Source organism: Alosa sapidissima, chromosome 1 (genome assembly GCF_018492685.1).
Source record: "Alosa sapidissima isolate fAloSap1 chromosome 1, fAloSap1.pri, whole genome shotgun sequence".
NCBI lineage: Eukaryota > Metazoa > Chordata > Actinopteri > Clupeiformes > Clupeidae > Alosa > Alosa sapidissima.
The window spans coordinates 10591419-10612765 of NC_055957.1; the positions used below are offsets into that span (position 1 = coordinate 10591419).

At 46.0% G+C, this 21347-nt stretch overlaps 3 protein-coding genes across 3 annotated transcripts; 1 reads left to right on the forward strand and 2 right to left on the reverse strand.

Annotated features, from left to right (window-relative positions):
* Positions 1–310: 310 nt before the first annotated feature.
* On the reverse strand, positions 311–3858 carry tmub1 (transmembrane and ubiquitin-like domain containing 1). The gene is made up of 3 exons (XM_042100521.1): positions 3742–3858; positions 2069–2653; positions 311–1373 (listed from the first exon to the last, which is right to left on the reverse strand). The coding sequence occupies exons 2-3, from the start codon at positions 2608–2610 to the stop codon at positions 1022–1024; spliced, it is 894 nt and encodes a 297-aa protein (XP_041956455.1). The 5' UTR covers positions 2611–2653; positions 3742–3858; the 3' UTR covers positions 311–1021.
* A 110-nt stretch (positions 3859–3968) lies between these two features.
* fastk (Fas-activated serine/threonine kinase) lies at positions 3969–11637 on the reverse strand. Its single transcript, XM_042100412.1, has 10 exons — positions 10629–11637; positions 9478–10276; positions 8771–9256; positions 8469–8617; positions 7924–8140; positions 7466–7625; positions 7064–7155; positions 6238–6904; positions 5879–5993; positions 3969–5710 (listed from the first exon to the last, which is right to left on the reverse strand). The coding sequence occupies exons 2-10, from the start codon at positions 10232–10234 to the stop codon at positions 5624–5626; spliced, it is 2730 nt and encodes a 909-aa protein (XP_041956346.1). The 5' UTR covers positions 10235–10276; positions 10629–11637; the 3' UTR covers positions 3969–5623.
* A 4011-nt stretch (positions 11638–15648) lies between these two features.
* Positions 15649–16840, forward strand: LOC121677640 (transposon Tf2-1 polyprotein). Its single transcript, XM_042056517.1, has one exon. It carries the CDS (start codon positions 15803–15805, stop codon positions 16796–16798), a length of 996 nt encoding a protein of 331 aa, XP_041912451.1. The 5' UTR covers positions 15649–15802; the 3' UTR covers positions 16799–16840.
* Positions 16841–21347: the final 4507 nt, after the last annotated feature.

Below are 21347 nucleotides of genomic sequence, written 5' to 3' on the forward strand. Positions count from 1 at the left end.
TTTACTGGCTACCGAAGAGCGTGTAGACGTGGAGCATTTCAAACAAACACCGAAATGACCTCCATAGAAATAAAAGAGGTTGAGTTCCAGAACCCCAAACCCCTCTTGAGTATTAAAGATTGATAATCTGACTACACTGGGATATACATGGTTATGATCCTTAACCTTTTTCATTGGAGGTCTCGAAGTCTAGAAAAAAAGCCAAAAGCCAAATCAATGTAATTTTATTTGTTAACTTTGGCTTTTTTTCCAGACTTCAAATAAAATGACATTGTATTCAGTGACGTAGAGGGTAAATAAACAACACTGGTAAATAAAAGAATGATTTAATAGATTTTGTCTGTTTCAAAAGCCATATTTTACACAAATTATTCTTACTGTCCCTACATATAACAGCAGTGCTGCCTGCACTGCTCTACCACCCTGTGTGAGACAGACAGGCAGATGGGCATGCCAGCAGCTTGGACAGTCACAAGACCAGTCATCTTCCCCACTTCCACCAAGAACAGGGGCAAGCTCCAGCTCCTCACGGAGTGCTTGCGTGTGTGACGAGAGCAATAAGGATAGGCACAATGAGCGTCTCTTTACATAAAAAAAAAAAGAAGTCTAAGAAATTACTGTTAGTTCATGACAGGTAAAAGTGTGTTCTATGTCTGACAACAATGGCAAAGAACTGGGTAACAGAAACATAAAATGTGCGGAGCCAAACACATAATGAAAAACGACATACAAACACACAGACCAAAAAAAGAAATCAACAAAAAAAAAAAAAAAAGAAAACGGATCAGATACTTATTAAATATCTGCCATCTCGTCCCGAGAACAACTTCAAGAGTTCAGAGATCCATCTCAAAAGTCCATGTGTAGGCGGTGGTGGGTGTGTGGGTACACGTGTGTGTCTGTGTGTTTGTGTGTGTGTGTGTGTGTGTGTGTGTGTTACTGTATATGTGCGTTTATGTGAATATATACTTCTATTTAAGTGGCGTGCATCACGGGGGATCACTAACAAACGGGGCACCCCTCAGCGGCGGTACATCCCAAATGCCACAAAGCTGAAGAAGATGGTGATGCCCACAAGAGAGGCAGTGGCGGGGGCCGTGAAGAACTGGCGGTACTGGATCTGGAAGTACCAGAGCACAGACAGCATCAGCACGAACAGCGGCAGCATCAGGCTGCCCAGGTTCAGCGCCACGTGCACCTGGTCGGCCGCCCGTGCCCCAGCCGGCATTGCTCGCGTTGCATGCTGGGAGATGTGGCAGTGAAGAACGCAGTTGTCGGCCAGGTTAAGAGAAGATAGTGTCTGGGTATCGTCCTGCAGCAACTGGCCTTGGTAGATGAGACGCACCTGGTGCTCCTGCCCAGCGAAGTATGTCCTGTGGGTAACCAACACGTGTTAGGATCTGACATCAGAAGGTTACAGTAGAACACATCTGCAGGTATGGAAGACAGTCACATCTCATATCATTGTTGCCATACTTTGTGGTACTTTTTTCCTTTTACTTTCTACAGTATGTAGGTACATTCAGCTCTCCAAGTGGTACAAATACCGATACAGGCAACATACCTGCAAAGCTTCATCATAATAAAATATAAACAAATGTTGGGCAAACTTTCAGTACTCTCATATAACCTAAGGCACTATGAGCCCAAACATGAAAGATAAAGAAAATAGGACAAAGTGTACAACTGAACGGAGATGTACACAAATAGATGTGTGCATAACCTTGCTGCCTGTGGATAAGAAAGCAAACATGGCAAAACCCAGCTGTTAAGCATTCATACATAAGCATAAGTGATTATAAAGTTCATGCCTATGAACAAGACCCCGCCATAATTCATAATCATAACAATCCCAGTCATAAATCCCTAGTTCAATGCTGTCCAAATGCGCAAAAAACGGGGTTTTAGGAACTGTATGTTCTAGGAACTGCAAAAAGTCCCTACACTGTGAAAGGGCCTACAAGAACTTGTGTATTTTATGCCTAGAAAATACATATTTTGTAATAGACAGTTGTGACTCTATAATTTTGTTTATTCGCGGTACAACAGTGCCTTGTTACACCCCTACCTTTTAATGTAGCCAATGGTGTCATCAGGGTTTACTTGGGCCGTCCTCTCTGTGTCATTGAGGAACTTGAGCCTCAGGACCATGTTTCTTTGGGTGTGATTGTTGGGGGTGTTGTTGGCTGGAGATGGCTGGTCGGGGGCAGAGGCACTTGCTGTCGTTGCCGTGGAGGAAGGGGTGGAGGCCGCAGCATCTCTGTGCCTCAGCCCGTCTCTCCCGAAGCCAGCCTCCTGCAGTAGACTGGGCTCTCCTCCTTCCTGGTCTCCAGTGTTGCTGGAGGTGGGCCCCTCGTCTCCAGCCTGTAACCCTGACTCTGGCTTCCCCTCCTCCTGCAGGCTGCTGGGTGCAGGGGTGATGTCGCTGGGAGGGAGGGGTTCCTGGCTCTCAGCCTCTCTGGGGGAGGTGTTCCCTGGGCCAGGAGGGAGCAGGTGCTCAGGGGGATCCGCTGTGTGTGTGGACGCCCAGGCTAGGACCAGTACTAGCACCAGGAGCACCACCCCAAAGAGCAGGGTGACCTCGTCCCCCACACCCTCAATCAGAGCCATGCTTGGCTGCGTCCCCTGACTAAGGCAACGCTAGGCTAGGCACCTGTAGAGCAGAGCAGAATATAGTCTAAAAATAAGCTTTTGTCTTCACATATATTTGCTGAATGTGCTTTTGTCTGAATGACTATTTGCAAGAATAGTCCTAAATTATCTGATGTCATACTCAGATGCAAAACTGAATAGGTACAAGCAAGAGGAACCTGCTTAAAGAGTGGTCTCAGAGAGGGTAAGCATAGCTGTTAGTAATCAGGGATCTTTGGTAGTCTGTAGAGTAAGTGAACTCTCTCATTAACTGAACCAGCCTTTCACCCTAATTTTCTCAGCTCAACATCTAGGTCAGCATAAATCGTCTGGTTAATCTTCTGTGATGCAAACATTCAACCTTTGGACAGACCAACTCATAACAGAAAATACACAAACACTTCAATAGCATATTCTATAGGGGTGTTCTCACACAATGTTTATAGTTATATAACCTTAAACGCAACAAATATGTTAAACAACTTTCAGTTTCACGGAAAAGCACACCAGCTTCCATCAGTCTGATTGGCGAAAAACACATCATGCAAAATGTCGTCATGGCAGGTGTACTGACACTTAAGCTGGCCATTTGTACCTAAATGCTTGACCTTCAGTTTCGAGAAAACCCAGGACCCAGAGAAAACAACGAATTTACACAGCAACATTTTTTTGTAGTTAGAAAGTTTGGCACTGTTGAATGTATTAACAAACTAATTGAATTTTGAACAAGCTCTGCCACGAACACATTAGCACACAAACACAATTATCAGAGATGCAATTCTGGTTAGCACGTTTCGAGCGTTACACGTCCTTTGCATTCTGGCAGTCACACCACACTAGAAGACTCAAGTCGATAGATACGCTACGACAAATTACATGGTTAGAAGTTAAGGCAGAACAGTGCTTTAACGTACTTTGCTAAGCACCGGAATAGCTAACATTGCCTAGCTGACTAGCTCTAGCTCGTAATAAATAAAAGAGCTCTCTTGCAGCCTGATGTCGGTGTGTGCGGTTAAACTATTTTAGGTCAAGTCATCGGTTGGCGTACACAGAGGGAGTATTCAATTACTTGCAAAATTCATCTTTAGTATGAAAAATGACGGAACTTACTGTTGACATTTCAAACCGCATCATAGTAAATAATACAATTCTCACTCCGCTCTACTTTTAGCATCACTTCCTGACTGTTGTCAGACCGGAAGTGACTCAAAGATTAGTGTGTCTGGGAGATGTGGTCCTTAATGCAGTTGTTATCTAGCAGTCATTACACTCAGTGTTTCTCTGCGGACAACTGAACTTGACATCTAACAAATGAGAATTCGAAAAAGACTTACAAATGACTTTTAAAACATTATTTAATAATGTATTTTACATAGGCATTTTATATGTGTATAAACAAACTTTCCCACCCTTTCCCCTTGATTCCAACGCATACATCCACTGCATACACACAAACTCCATACATTCAGAAGAACACCATCCTCAATAAATAATCTCTTCCCCCAGAGAACATCTGAATAGAATGGTCCTCTTAACAAAGCAAAGCAAACAACAGCAATGGCAGGAAGATGTTTCCTTCTCTACTAAAGTCTTAAAACCGACTCGCATAAGATAATATTTATCTTTAAAGTACACAAAAAGGCAAGCTGAACTCTTAATTGTATGATTAATGATGATAAAAACATTAAGTCCAGATGGGCAGCCACTGAAAGGATAAATGCAAGTGCATATATTGCATGTACACCTGTAATACCCTCCTCGTGGATAACACAATCATGCACTATGCACTAAGTATGAGGTTCTGTCCAAGGCATTCCACTGTGCAAGGTAACACCCGCTGTTTTCCAACTAATCAGAAAACACAAAACTTACGCTGGACTTTTAATTTAACAATAAGCTACCGAGTTGGATTTCTAAGTTGTATGTACCATGTATGTATGTACTGTACTTTACGTGTTTCTGATTATGGTATGGAGGTTTGTATCCTTCATTAAAAATAGAATATGCTGAAAAATGAAGCCACTACTGCAAACAAAGATGGCAGGATGACCGATCACTCCCACAACCCATTGAGTGTTTTGCTCTGTCTTGCTTTAAAGGACATCAGAGTTCATAAAGCATTTTAGAGGAAAAAATATAAATATTAACCATTTTTAACACTCGAGTGGCACATTGCAATAATATCATTACAACACATTCCCAAACTCTCCAAAATTATCTGTAAGACAGTGTTTCAAAAGTCTCATCATTTGTCTTTGTAGAAATATCCCATTTGACCCCCCTCACTAAATAATGTTTGGTTATAAAGCCAGTCTTGGTGGCAGACACCTGTAAGGAATTGCAACTGAGACCATGTTGGGGGTTGCACAGCAGACATCCCTTTAGCCAAACAGAAAGCAGCAAACCCCATCTTGTCTATGCTTATCTCCCTTCTGTCCAGAAGGGAAAAGTTAAAAAAGAAATGCACCACAAGAAAAAGAGGACTACAATTCCATGCCCACACCCATTCCTTCCCCATAGCAAAGGCATGGTATAACAGTACCTTGTCCGACACAAATCTAAAACAAATGTCTGAGTCAACGATTGCTTTGCTTCTTAGAAAGTTGCCTCTAGTTTACTCTTATGCCAACTTGGCATCATAACCTCTGCACTGTGATAGACAAACTGTAAAAATAGGAGTACATAGAAATACATTGTTTCAAGGCTTTCTTCACACCCAATTCTCTGCACCGAGACCCTGGCCCTCCCTCTACTTAATGTAACGGCTAGTTAGTGTCGTGGCACCAAATCCTTTATTGGCCATGTTCAGGCCTGTATCTCCCACTCTCAAACACAACCTGTACATACGCAATCCCACTTTCATTCTAAATATTACATTAATTTAACCCAAGAGAAACTCTTCCCAAACCACAACGTACGTACGCATGCACACACACACACACACACACACACACACACACACACACAAACACAGGCATCTGCATTTCCACTGTCATAAGGGGACTTCCAGCAGCTTTTTGTGAAGATACTGCTTCACCTCTTCAATGCCATTCAACTTCTCCAACTCCAAATACGGCAACTGCAAAGGAGAGGCAAAAAGCTGAGGTGCAGGTGAACAAAAGCAGGTCAGACACCACACAGGCTTCCTGTGTGCAAAAAAGGCTCATACATTTTTGCTATTCAGAACTGCATTTGTGCTTCTTTCTTACAAAAGCATGTGTAATAGCAGTGTGCTGCTCATGCCTACCTGCAGAATGATGTAGCCCAGGAGCTGCAGGTGGCGGTCTCTCATGGCCCTAGAGCCCACCAGCACGTCCGAGTTGTGACAGTAATGCCACTTGTCATTAACCGACATTATGACCCTAGTGACCAAGGAAGAGTAGCAGGCAAATGCAATTATTTATTTATTTATCATTATAAGTATACACATACCACTGATTGGCATCGTAAGAGTGCCATGAAATGCTACGTGCTATCCTGTTAAAGTCATTCGACATTTATAAGAGTGTGTCAAAGGCTTGACCAGTCTGCTTTTCAGCATCACTGATCATGTGTGGTTTTGTGAGGTGGTCAAATGTGCTTCAGCGGAACAGTAGCCCAACTCACCTCTTGACCTGCAGGTCTGCCGGGCTCCTCTGTGCGTCGGGACGGTCGGCAGGGTGGTGCTGGGGAGGAGAGGCGGGCCCCATCTCCCCTTCGTCCCCCTCTGGGTACGCCACGCCCTCGTAGAAGGCCGGCAGCTCGCAGCTGGGCCCGGAGGCAGCCCCTGTGGGGATGGGTGCGCCGGTTTCGTCGTCCAGGATCTTCCCGATGGAGAACTGGAAGAGGGAGTCCGGGCCGGTGCCAGAACCGCCTCCCGCTACCCCGGAGCTGGCCGGCCCGGCCTGGGCGAGGCAGTCCGAGGGGCTGCTGAGCGTGGAGCTGTCCTGGCTCTCCAGCGAGTGCTCCTTGGCCAGGCTGGAGTAGTAGTCTGTGCTGGTGTAGTAGGCGCTATAGTCGAGCGGGACCCCTCCGTTAGGACCGCCCCGCTGGCTCGAGGCCGGAGGAGGAGCACGCATGTGCGGGGGCAGGTAGCCCGACTCGTCGCCTGGCGGTTGCTTGTCGCTACCATCCTCCAGCGCTGCGGCGAATGGCGAGAACTTCTGGAAGTCGGAGGTCAGCGCGGACACTGGCCCAGAGCCCTCGGGGGATTTGGAGGCCATGCCCAGAGACATGTTTCCAGACGTCCTTATTGGGAGAACACGGCCTGAGCCGTCTATCAATAACAGAAAATCTGGACAGAGGAGACAATTACGTAAGTACAAAAATTATATTAAAGAGCCTGTCATCAGTCATACTGAATGCTGCACTATGACACCTTTATCCCATAAGGCAAATATTGAGAGCAATTACATGCCCTCTTTATGTAGTAATGAGCTAGTTGTCTAGCTACCTGTGTAATACCCAGGGGCCAACACCTCATCCTGCTTGTAGCCATGTTCACCAACCAGCTGCCTCAGCGCCTCAGCCACCAGACCCTTGTAGCTGTAAGGAATAAAGTCAAATCACTGTTGCCTCACAAGCAACTTAATCCCTTACAAGTCATCTTACAATACACAGTTATTCTCTCAGCATTTCATAATACCAGCTGGCACTACTTTTACTATACTAGAGGTAGTCATGCCATAGGTGGTTCTAGAGATTTATTTTAACTACCCACGCAGATTGGATAACACTTGATAAATAAAACTTGTCCAAAGTGCACCCATATTATAATCACTATTACACTAAAATTTTTAGCATGTGCTCCACAACTGTACTAAACAGTTTATGAATGCATGGTAGCTTCACTGACCTGTACTTGCGGTTGACTTCATCTGCAGTTAAAGCGTGGTCAAACATGAGTACTTTGTGCGTGTCCTGTAGGCGTGGGCCACTGTACTCCCTGTATTCCAGCTCGACAGCAGCATCCAGTAATGACAAGTAACGCCGCACAATGAGTGCATAAGGGCTGTCTGCATTAAGATGGACAAAACATGTTCAGGTTCAAGCTTAATTTTTCAAATTGCATGAACTCAACAGCCTAGCTTACTAACCATTTTAATGATCCTATCGACATGAATGTTGTAATGCTCAAAACCAAAAATACAGAACTAAAAAATCGTCATCACAAAGCTCAATGTGCAATGTAATGACCTTTAGCAGCCAACAGGGGTCACTGTGGGGCATTCCGCTGGTTAAATTCAAATTAAATCTTAAGTGAGCTGCAATGTCAACAGGTCAGTAGTAGTGAAATAAATAAAGCGATCTTACTGGTGACGTTGCTGATGAAGGAAGGGGAGAAGACGCGCTGCAGCACCAGGCCTGGGAAATGGCCCAGCTGGAAGAGCGACATGAGGATGTTGACAGTGGCCAGTGGAGAGCTCAGTGCCTTCAGCTCCAACACGGCCTCGAGCTTAGAGAAGAACTGGCCCTCATTGGCAGGCCGGTAGCTCATGCGGCTAAATGGGAACACTAGTTTCTGGATGACCTGAATGAGAAGACATGGGTTACACGTTATGGACCTAAACAGAGAGACAGTGACCATTATATCAGCGCTGTGGTGGAAACTGATTTGTTGAGGGATTTGATGCAATCCGATTCCTTAACTCTAGTGTTCATGATTTGCTCTACATGCAAATTATTACACTACAGTTACTTTCACACTTAGAATACAATTTCGTTTGAAGTGACCTGAAGTGCAGGAAATGCACTGGTTGCACAGGAAGACCACACTATGAGATACAATCTTTTTATATTGAAAAGTTTCCTCCTTACACAACATCCCAATCTGGGGTAAAAACGAAAACATCACTGACCTTGCTGTCCAGGTACTCGCCCTTCTTCACAAGGAAGTCGGCTATTGTGTCAAGAAGGCGGGTCTCTCTAAGTCGGTGACGGGCAACATATTTGGAAATGAGTGCCATGGTGTAAGGGGTTATGCTGTCTGCTTTTTTGGGAAGTTCCTCTGTTGGAGAATGAAAGGATGGAATTCCCTCAGTTTATACTTCAAAACAGTTATGTAGAATTAATTGTCAGAAACACACATAAAGTGAAAGACAAATTTGAGGAAAAAAACAAACCAGGAATTGACACAAACAAGGAACCTGCTGGCACTCACCAGACAGGCTGATGATGAATTTCTCCTGCCTGTTCTGGTAAAAGAGGTGGGAGCTGAAGATGAGCTCCAGGCTCTTGTTGCTGGCCTCACGCGCGCACGCCGACAGCATCTCGTCCAGCAGGGCCATCTCATGGTCGCGCACGCTGCTCACGCTGGTCAGCGTGTGCTTGACCAGCCGCAGGATCTTGCGGTTGAGCAGCAGCTGCTCCGGCGAGGGCGTCTCGGCCGAGGCGGCCGCCGCCTGCAGAGCGCGCCACTTGGTGCGGTAGTAGGAGAGCAGCAGGAAGAGCGTCTGCGGGTGGCGCTCGCGCTCCACATTCTTCTCCAGACCCGCCAGGCAGGCCTCAATCAGCAGGTGCTGGCTGGAAGGGTGCAGCTTCATGCTGCTGCTGAACACCATGGAGATGTCCTTCTGGTTGAACTGGGAAAGGCGGCTCTGTGACTCGCCCTCCAGGACCTGAACAATCTGAGAGTCGCTGGGAAGCCCTGGAGAAAGACCATTTGAAGGGGGAAGATTGCATGTGTGGTTTTTGTTTGGCAAAGTATTGTTAAGACTCAGCTGACACTTTCCTGAGACAGGAAATCATTCTTACAACAGGTTAGGCTACAGTAAATGATTGCATTAGCTCAACAACCCTTGCCCAAATCCATTCACCAAGAACAGCCACAGAACCACTGGTATCCTGCTCGATAAAGTGCTCACTCACCTAGTGCAGCGACAGCATAAAGGCAGTTAACAATGCTGAAGTTGTCAAACTTGGAGCAGTCGTTGACAATAGCATTGCAGAGTGTCTGAAAGTCAGGGTTGTCCAGAATCTGCCGGCAGGGGTTTTCTCCACCTGACCCCCCTGGAGAAGTCACCAGGGGGCCCTCCACGGGCCCAGTGCCTGCCGCGCCGGCCTGCTGCAGCAGCAGCAGCTGGCCTATCTTCTGCAGAGCGATGGGGTAGTGGTTGTGCGAGATTTTGCCAGGGTTCTGGGTGACCCAGCGGAGCACCTCATCCACACCACGCGAGCGGTCTATGAGCCGCTTCATGGTGAAGAAGGTGTCGTAGCTCATCTTCTCGTGGATGAAGTTCCAAGTCTTCTTTTTGGCGTGGTGGAGATGGGCGTTCTGCTGGTAGTGCTGCGAGCCCAGGTGTGAGGGCTGCGGGTGTGAGTGGTAGTGCTGGTGGAAGGTCTGGTAGTGGGTCCGGTGTCCGTCCAGGCGGCCCTGGTAGACAGACGGGTAGCTCTGAGGGGGTTGAACCTGTGGGTGATGGGGAAGTGGGTGGTGGTGGTTCTCCAACATGGGTGGCCCTGCCCCAACAAGGCCCACCCGCCGCCCTGGCTTGCCGCCACTACCACTGTACAAGCGTGTAGTGTACATGCTGCGCAAGAGAGCAGTAGACTGACTAAGGTCCTGGAGGGGCAAGGGGAATTTGCCAAGCTTTAGGCGGCCAAGTCGAGGGGCCAGACACAGCATGGTACATCGTGTGGTCCAAAACTGAGCCACAAGACATCACACCTAGAAAGAAAGCAACAAGATTCATGCGCAATATAGGAAGTCCAACCCATTCTGAGGGAAAGTTAAAGCCCCTGTGATGACAAAAAACGTCATAAAGCTAAAGTGAAACTTAATCAACGTTTTGCCAGGACATACATAGCCAGGATAAAGGTCGGCAATATTTTTCTGTGTAGTCAGTTTCAGTCTCGTTGAGTTATGAACCTCTCAAGACTAACTGGTGATAGTTGACACAAAATAAGACACTTTAGAATCTAACCATTATAAGCACCAGCGTTAGGCATTAACACAGAAATATCTCAAATAGGAAATGTATGGTAAACGAGTTGCCTAAGGTAAGGTTGTTGGTACTTACATCTTTGATCGGAACTTTACAAAAAAAAGGTCCAGGCTCCAGGAATGATGAATGTCTCCCAAATGTGATGAGCTAGCTAGCTAATGCAACATAAGTTACAGCATTTTCACAGCCAGCTAACTGGCTAGCGTTGAAGGTAAATTGAAGAAGAGGGCGTTTGGCCACTTGGGTCCAACTTCTCATTCAAAGACCACACAAATCAATCATGCAATGTTTATGTAACACATACGACTACAATATCATCACTGGGCCTGTCATTTGTCATTATGAACGACAGCTCGTTATCATATAGTAGGCCGAGAAATGGTTGCAAACTAGCAAAGCTAGCATGCTAAGAAATATTGACCTAACTTAGCAAGCTCGCTAGCCAGTGTTAATTTACAGCCTTCTGAATAGCATGCTAAGCTACGTAGCTAGCTAACTGGATTACTGCTTTAACAGTTTTGCCAGCTAGAACTAATGTTAGCAGAGTTAAGTGTATGCAATCCAGAGGAAGATCTTGCAAGAGTAAAAATTAACATTTACGTTACTTAACTTTATCAGCTACCAGTATGCATACTAATACACACCAGTATGCAACTGTTAAGAATGTGCTTGTGTTAGAGCACGCCAAAAGTGCAGCCAACATTACATGTTTAAACCCATCATGTCACGTCATTTTAAAATATAGTGTTACGTTAGCTAGCGACTAATAACAGTTCGCGTTAACCACTGCTAAATGCCAAGCGAAGAGTAACGCGCAGTGTTTGAGTGACAAACGTTCCTGACGTTGTGTCTGAGTAAAACCAATTTAACAGAGCTGGATACAAAAAGACCTCCACCACAAAAAAGTTGACATGAAGTGCATGTGCCCTAATAACCTCCGATCTTCAGCGGATTCCTGCGAACGACAGATCACCGCACTTCACTTAGAACCCCCGGTGTCGGCCATCTTCCCGGCAGGCAGTAGCACAGAGGGCGTGTCATGGTTTCTCGTAGGCGCAGGTCTAGCCGAGTTTTTTCCATTCAAGTTTAGCACATGTCGGCTATCCCTTTTTCCATCTCATCAGGCTATTTCTTACGGAGCCCCGGATATGTCATGGGGGAAAAATAATAAGTTGTGGCCACGAAATAGCAATTCGTTCCCACAAAATAATAAGTTGTGGCCACGAAATAGCAATTCGTTCCCACAGAGTACTAATTTGTGGCCACGAAATATTAATTCGTTCCCACGAAATAGGTAATTTGTGGCCACGAAATATTAATTCGTTCCCACGAAATAATAATTTGTGGCCACGAAATAGGTAGGCCTATAGGCTGTGCACTGGACAGCTGGATGAGCAAATCAAGCGCAACTCCTCAAACAGGAACAGTCGCTGTCACACAATGGACAGGGATAGTATGGTAGAGTGCTATTTTAGGCTGGGAATGAAATACAAAGACATTTTGAAAAGCCTGGCATTGGAGGGATTCATTATTAGCGAGAGGCATCTCCACAGACTATTAAGAGCCAGGTCGCTGCACCGGCGTAGGTACGACTTGAACGTGTCTCTCTCGTTTGCGTTTTTTTATAGGCGGCCGTGAACATTTCCATTAAAACATGCATCAGATACCTGGAGGTGAATCTTCATCCCCCCCCCCCCCACTCTCACTTTTTCCCCATCCTCATCTCATATCACGCCTTCTACCCACACACCTATCACTGTTCCATTTCTTTGTTATTATTTGCATACGCCGCGCGCTGATGAAATCTCGGGCACTTCTCAGGCATATCTCGGGCACTTCTATCTTTTGTAAAACGTCGCGTCGCAGAGGTGCGCTGACCCGAGGACCTGTGCCGAGATAGATGGACGGTCAGGAGCAACGCCGAGGCTGATGGAGAACCGGGACAAATGAAACACTTTTTAATGAAACGTAATTTACAAAGACATTGTAAAACACTGAAAGTTAATATTTTGTCACTAGCAACCTACATCTGTCCTCTGTCAAATACAGTTGCATTTACAGCTCTGAACAAAACCGTTCAAGAGTTATTTAAGGAGAAGTCGAACGTGCGTTATGGTTCATTCGTCCCTCCTGGCTGGGACAAATGAAACAGCATGGGGGACGAATAAAACATACAGCTTAAATTATGTAAACTTCCCACAACTTCAATATTTAAATTGCTGCTGGGCTATATGTCTTGGTTCATGTCTGTTAACAACTCATTGCCGTCATGGTGATGCGCGTATTTCGAGGTTATGGAAATAGCATGCACTATGCCATTAATATAGCTAGAATAATGCATGTTTCGAATTATATAATGTTTCTATATAGTACAAAATGTTATTTCAATCTGTTTTTATGTGGTTAAAGCCACCACACATCCAAATAAGTGCCCTTCATGACCCACAGGTCGTCAGTCTCCATAGCAAAACTCGACCCCCTACCTGATAGCCCCAAATATATTTGCATCTTTCTAAAACTGCTTTTCCATGTCTCACCTGCATAAAATATAGTATAAACACAGATACGTGTGCATTGACTTAGAATAAATGGGGTTTACTGCCTGGTCGGGACAAATTTAGCATTATAGGCTGTTTTGCATCCATTACAAACAAACATGCAATGTGAACGTCTGGGATTGGGGAGAGCACTAAATGCTCTACTGAATAAGCATGAAGTCAAACCTTTAAATGAAAAACACTATTTAATAATCAAAAAAAATAATAAACCGCTAATGAATTAAACTTGTGACCATCAGAAATCGTTTATCGCCTGTAACTCCGTGATAACAGGAAGTAACAGGATGGCATTTGGCTGAGCAACGGAGGTTAATATGCTCTATGTCTCCAAAAATTGCAAATAATTGCCTTTTTAAATATTTTACATGGATATATATTAGGTATTATCATTACATACGTTTTCTAATAAAATTGAATGACTTGGGTAATAAATATGACCATGGGTAACATGAGATGTCATGATTATCAACCAGTGATGGGTCTAACCACCATTATGCTATTTATTGGCATACCCGGAAAAACACATTGACTGATAAAAAGTTTCCTTCACATAACCTAATAATCATTTGAATTAAAGTAATGTTCTAATTAGATTAGATTAAACTTTATTGTCATTGTGCAGAGTACAAGTACGAAGACAACAAAATACAGTTTGTGTCTAACCAGAAGTGCAAAAAAGGAGAAAAGTGCAATGTGATAAACAAAGTATAGACAGGTGGTGCATAGACAAGTCAAGAAATATAGTGCAGTGTAGACAGTTGTCACAGCTTTGCCAGGTTCTTCAGCAGCACCTCACTCTGCACCAGCCACTTCCCCGGCCACGCCCACTCATCAGACTCACACTCCTGTTACTCATTCTCTCTCCCCTACCTACTGAAGCCTTACACCTGCAGCTGATCAATCAGCTGATCAGCTGCACTATATCAGGCCCCCCTCCACACACACACTTTGTCTGGCCTCGTCAATGCTGTACAAAAGACCCAGCCAAAGACTCGCTCCCTCGCCTGCTCGTCAGTATTTGTTGGATTCAGTTAAGTTATGAACCTTGTTGGACGTTGCCCTCTCTCTTTAGTTGCCTTAGTCTGATCTCCTGTGTGTTTGCTTTGCTTTGTATTCTGGACCTACAAGTACTTTTCTGTTGACCATTCAATAAATCTCCATCACCATGTTCACTTCTCCTAGTCCTCCTTCTGTGTACCGTGACAGGCCAGACCTGGCAATGCAGCCTCAAAATGCAGACCCCTTCCGGGAGCTTGGGAATGAGTTTCGCCAGGCCCTCACAGCTGCACAAGCCCATCCTGCTCCAGCAGTCCCCTCCAGCCCAGTAGTCAACTCCATGCCCTATTCTGGTGCACCCGAGGGATGTAAGGGCTTCCTCCTGCAATGCTCCCTGGCCCTGGAGATGCAAGCACACTGGTTTCCAACGGCGCGATCTCGAATTGCCTACATCATCTCTTTGCTCTCTGGGCGTGCCTTGCAATGGGCAGAAAGTGTATGGAGCCTCAATGGCCCTGCGACGACATCCGTGGACGACTTTGTGGAGCATTTCGCGGAAGTGTTTGGGCTCCCAGAGGGTGATTCATCGGCCCAGGCACAGTTGCATGCTTTGAGGGAAGAAAAACGACCAGTCACCGAATACTCCCTCCAATTCCGCACCCTCGCTGCAGCCAGTGGATGGAATGAGGCCGCACTCATCACAGCTTTCCGACAAGGACTAGAGCCCAACCTGCGTCTCCAACTCTCTACCTACAATGATGCCATGGGACTGGAACGGTTCATCCAGCTCGCAGTCCGAGTTGCTCACCGGAAGGACAGTTGTCTACAAGAACTCCGCTCAGCCCCATCACCAGTACAAGCACCACCCAGGTGGGAAGCAAGTTCCACAAGATCTTTTGAGCCCATGCAAGTGGACACTGTGCGGCTTACGCCAACTAAACGCCACCGCCGTCTCACTCAGGGCTTATGCCTCTACTGTGGAGCCTCAGACCACATCATTGCTCAATGCTCTACAAGACCACCCCGACCGGTGGTGAGTACTGTATGTAACCCTAATGTTCATCTGAAACTTCCTCTCATGCCTGTAACTCTAATGGATTCTGTGTCCTCCCATACGGCCTCCGCTCTGATCGATTCCGGTTCAGCTGGGAACGTCATCTCCGGCTCCCTCTGCCAGCGCCTCCAGCTCCCGAAGACCCGCTGTGCGACCCCCTTCAACATCCACTCCATAGTAGGTAGGCCTCTAGCCCGCAAGCGGGTTCAATACCAAACACCTGTTCTTGAAATGCAAGTTGGGAGACTCCATGCTGAGGCTATCTCGTTTTTTGTACTCGATGAGTCTACTACTGATTTGATCTTGGGGCGTTCATGGTTAGTGCAACACTCACCTACAATCTGTTGGTCTAATAGTGAAGTTGGGGGATCAATGTCAGGTCACTTGCTTCCCTGAACTCCCACTTCTACGCAACCCCCAACTGGTTGTTCCCCTTAATGCTACATCGATAGAAAGCCCCGAGCTTAATCAACCCGTTACTGTTCCACCCGAATATGCTACCTACCGTGATGTTTTTTGCCCAAAACGTGCAGCCCAGTTACCTCCTCATAGACCATGGGACTGTGCGATTGATCTAGTGCCAGATCAGCCATTACCCCCATGGAAGGGTCTACCCACTCTCTCTCCCTGAGCAAGAGGCTATGAAAGTATATATTTCGGAAACCCTAGAGCTGGGATATATACGTCCCTCAAAATCCCCAGCTGCCTCTTCCTTCTTTTTTGTGGCCAAAAAAGATGGGGGTCTTAGGCCCTGCATTGATTACCGTGCCCTCAACAAAATCACAGTGAAGTTCCGCTACCCATTACCACTTGTCCCTGCTGCCTTAGAACAACTACGAGGTGCATCTGTGTTTTCCAAGCTTGACCTACGGAGTGCCTATAACCTTGTGCGCATTCGTCCAGGGGATGAGTGGAAAACCACCTTTATCACACCTACGGGCCACTATGAATACCTTGTGATGCCCTATGGATTATCCAATGCTCCCTCCGTCTTCCAGGGGTTCATGAATGAGGTTTTCAGAGATTACATCAACCAATTTGTCATAGTCTTTATTGATGATATCCTCATTTACTCCCCCGATCTCCAGACACACATCCAGCATGTACGCCTGGTCCTTGCTAGGCTGCGTGAGTTCCAACTCTTTTTGAAAGCCGAGAAGTGCACCTTTCACCAGACTTCCACCCAGTTTCTAGGCTACAACATCAGCGCCCAGGGGGTAAGCATGGATGAGGGAAAGGTGACAGCGGTTTTGTCTTGGCCCACTCCACAGTCCGTCAAGGACCTCCAGCGTTTTTTGGGCTTTGCCAACTTTTATCGAAGATTCATTTGCAACTTTAGTCAACTCGCTTCTCCATTAACCTCTTTGCTCCGCAAGAAACCTAAGGCCCTCTCCTGGAGTGATGAAGCCTCCCAAGCTTTCCACCTGCTGAAGGAAACCTTCACCAAAGCGCCGGTCCTCTGTCATCCAGATCCAGACCGGGAGTTCATTGTGGAGGTTGATGCCTCCACCTCTGGAGTTGGAGCTATTCTTTCGCAACGCCATGGAGACCCTCCCCGCCTCATCCCTGTGCTTACTTCTCCTAAAAGTTTAGTGCAGCGGAGTGCAACTATGACATCGGCAACCGAGAATTGTTAGCCATTAAACTAGCCCTGGAGGAGTGGCGCCATTGGCTTGAAGGAGCTAAACATCCTTTCCTGGTTCTTACGGACCACAAAAACCTCCAGTACCTCAGGGAAGCCAGGCGCCTCAATCCCCGTTTGGCAAGATGGGCCTTGTTCTTCACCCGCTTCAACTTTTCTATTAGCTACCGCCCTGGATCTCGCAATGGCAGAGCTGATGCACTCTCCCGTCTGCACCACCCGGAGGAAAGTGAGGAGCAGCCTGAAACCATACTCCCCGCTGATATGGTCGTGAGCCCCATCCAGTGGACCCTAGATGAGCAGATCCGTGAGGCCACAACTGACGATCCTGCACCAGCCAACACTCCTGCTAACTGCACTTATGTTCCGCTCAGTCTCCGAACTCAACTCCTAACCATGGCACACTCCTCCCCAGGCACAGGACACCCAGGGATCAATGCCACACTCTCTCTTCTGCAAGATCGTTACTGGTGGCCGGGTATGGCCAAGGATGCCCGAGGGTTTGTAGCTGGGTGTGCAGACTGTGCCATGGCAAAGACCCCGCGACACCTCCCATCAGGGAAGCTAACCCCCTTGCCAGTTCCCAGAAGACCATGGTCACACCTGGGTGTGGACTACGTCACAGACCTTCCCCCTTCAGAGGGCCACACGTGCATCCTGGTAATTGTCGACCGCTTTTCCAAAGCATGCAAACTAATACCGTTGAAAGGCCTTCCAACAGCTGCAATCACCGCCAAAGCCCTGTTCACACATGTGTTCCGCAACTTTGGAATCCCAGAAGATGTGGTATCGGATAAGGGGCCACAGCTGGGAATGTCTGCCTCCTTGTTGTCCCTGTCAAGGCTGCCATGGTCGTGGACACCTCACAGGCAAGGAGGCATTGGGCGGGGGTGGCTGGCTTAGTTGGTTGCGGTCACCGGGATGCAGAGCTAGATTTCAGTAGGGTGACAGCTGCAGGAAAGAAGCTTCCTCTGAACCTGCTGCTTCGGGTGTGGAGAGACCTGTAAAGCCTCACAGAGAGGAGTGGGCTGAACAGTCTGGGGTTGGGGTGAGAACAGTCTTTGATGATGCTGCACACCTGATGCAAGCATCGCTTGCCCTGGATGGCCTCAATGGAGGGGAGTGAGGAACTGGTGATGCGTTGAGAATGGGGATATGAAGTCCACAATCAGCTCTTTGGTCTTCAACAATTCTGTTAACAGGACTTGCAGGAAATTGTGAGAACATATGAATTTGCTGATTATGCAAGCCAAATGCTGCCCACCACAGCTAAGTCTGCCTTCATCCATGAATTGAGGCTGGTTTCAGAAACGGCATCCTCTGAATAATCTACAGAGTGTAGCTCTTGGATACCTATCGGGTATCCTATTGCATGGGTTCTCAAAGTAGGGGTAGGGACACCCAGGGGGGTCGCGGGACGCCAAGGGGTGGGTCGCGAAATGATTTCCATAAATCAAATAAATTTGGGGGAAATAAAAGAGGTGTCACTTGACCGCACTTTAAAGACAGATTTTAATTCCAAGACACTTGCTGAGTTCTGGATTTCAGTCGAGAGGGAATATCAACAGCTATTCAAGGCCGCGATGGACGTACTGACGCCGTTTGGCTCCACATACCTTTGCGAAAAGACTTACTCTGCACTGACATACAGTATATTAAAAACAAATACAGATCGCATCTAAATGTGGAGGATGATCTCCGTGTGGCCGTCTCCACAATTAAACCAAGAATGGACTTGCTGTGTTCCGCGCATAGCACGCATCCATCTCATTAGATGAGATTAACGCTGAAACATAGTTGCCAAAATGTAAATTTGCGCAGCAACAATGTACATATGTTTACAACAGTTTGTGATATTACCCTGACTGAGATATTCTTCTGTTAAAATGGAAATTAAAGTAAAGTTAAGTTTGCACGACAGCAATAATGTGCACTCATGTTACATGGATATTATTATTTGACTAAGGTATTCTGTTTTTATCATAGTAAATTTCTATATGTAAAATCATAACAGGCTGCTCTGTTCTTTTGTGTTGTCGTTAAGCCTGTGTTTGGATAAGCCTAGTGCGTATGGCCAGTGCGCACATTTTATTTTATTTTTTGAGTCACATCCAGGGACAGTGGGGGTCGCCAGTCTCTGGCACGGTTATTTTGGGGATCGCGGGTTGAAAAGTTTGGGAACCCCTGTCTTATTGTATCCTATAGGAAAATTGAAAGGCAACCGTTTGTCCCGCTGTTTACTGTTTATCCCATGGGAAAGGAAAGGTTTCTTGTTTCAAGTCAATCAAGTCATGATGATGTCATTAACACGCTTTGTAGGCTTGTACGTCCTCATCCATCTCCAGACATGTTAGCTGGATGTGAGAAATTTGTGTGTCAGCTCCTCAAAACCTGTTTTTCAAACAGCTAAAGCCCTTCAGTGGAACATGATTAAAACTCTAAAACCCAACCAGGGAGTGGAAAAACTATGTCCCACTTACAGAGCCATCCTTGTGTTTGTCCCTCATCACACCTGAAATCCCATCCCTATGACTGCCCTATACAGGGCCGGCGCTAGCCATTTGGGTGCCCTAAGCACAAATGCTTGGTGGTTTGTTCCCAATCATCATTTCATTATGTTGTGAAAGTGTCACTTGTAGCGTTACTTTTTCACTACACAATTAGATCGTTTGATCATAATTGATAACAAACGGCAAAAAAGCGTCCTGGAATGCAAAGCAAACTAGGCTAATAGGCTAACATTACCTGACTATATCTCTGATGGCTCAAAGAATTAGCAAACCCAGATTAAGCATAATCAGAAATAGCATTGCTAGCTAGCAACCTGAGGAAGGATTGCTAGTCTTATGCAAAGATTGCTAACGTTAAAGGAAAGTGTTGAATTGCATTCAATAACCCATATCCATATCCACAACGTAAAATAACTAGCTAGCCAGCATCAAATCATTTGCAATGTAGGCCTAACACTTGAACATGAACATGGCTAGTAGGAGCTTACGTTACAAAGTGTATTGACGGTAGTAGTATTACCTGGCATAAGCATAGACATGCATACTCGCAAGGGCTACACAACTTTTTTTTTATTTATTTAAAACATTGTCTTAACTGCAAGTGAAGCGCGAGCATCATCCCGCTGTCTCTTCTTTTTTCTTTTTTCCGCCCCCGACTCTTAGTGCCTTTTCAAGGCGATGTCTACTGTCTGCCAAATTTGGGATTGAGGAATAATCAAACAGACCACTGGGAGGTGGGGGAGGGGGGCACCAGAGGGAGACTGGAGAGAGGGCCGCACAGGAGATTCACCTTTTTCTCGACTAATTGGGTCTAGGCCTTTATTACTTTTGTATTGCTTTTGCATATTAACATGCTTTAGACATATTTTATTTGTTATTAATACTAGTAGCCTATTATTGTGGTGATTTTTCACGACCCAGATTTTTTGGTGCCCCCCAGGCACTTGGTGCCCTACGCGCAGTGCGTGATGTGCGTGTGCGGAGCGCCGGCACTGGCCCTATACCATCGCCTATTGCTGTCCCCATGCTCGGATTCCTGCCCGCGCAGCCTATAGCGACCCACTACTTGCCTGATGACAACTCCTAATCCCTATGGACAATTCATCCCCTACACTGGACTATTTGAACTTTCTGACACTAAATAGGATTCATGCATTATCATACTGGTTATGTAACTATCCAACCACTTGTAACATATACCTCAGGTGGCTCTAAACACCATGTTCTATTCTAGACCTATACTGACCCCAGGCAGAGGGGTCAGGCCATTGAGTCGTGGATCTGCTCGAGGTTTCATCCTATATGTTTCTCCAATTCTAGGGAGTTTTTCCTCGCCCTTGTTACTCATGGGCTCTGTCTGAATGTTTAACACTCTGTAAAGCGCCATGAGACATGTGTAATGTTTTGACTCTCTATAAGTGAAATTAAATTGAAATTGAAATTCTGAGAGCACACTGGCAAGCAAATGTTTGGGCACAAGATACAGTGGAGGGAAATTGATGATGGGCAATGGGCCCCTATTCTGTCAAATCTTCCACCAGCACCAGAGCTTGTGAAGAGTTGTCTTGCCAGCCAATACAGTAGAAGGTGTTCTTGAAAGAGTAATTACCATTCACACAACTTTGCAGGTGTAAATGCTCTGAGAAGATGTGCACCAATATTAAAGACAGTGACAGTGGTGAGGATAAATACTTCAGTAATGACTGACTGTTTTTTTTTTTTTTCTCCCTAATTTGTTGGCAAATGATGCCATAAATCTTTTGAAAATAGTCTGTATCTCATTGTCTACCTTATTAGGTGTATATTTATCAAAACGTTGACCACTTTAAGCCTTTATATTATTTTTCTGCATATATTATCCGCCATCTTGAATTTTGGCACTGAAAATGAAGAAAAAATTCGGAAACAGGTTGTTTTGTATTCAGTGGGGTCCTAGCAAGTAAAAATTCACCAGTTGCAAAAATCTATGAGCCGTTCCTAAAATAACACGATTCCCCTCACTACTGCATGCAAAACATTGATAGCTCTTAGCCA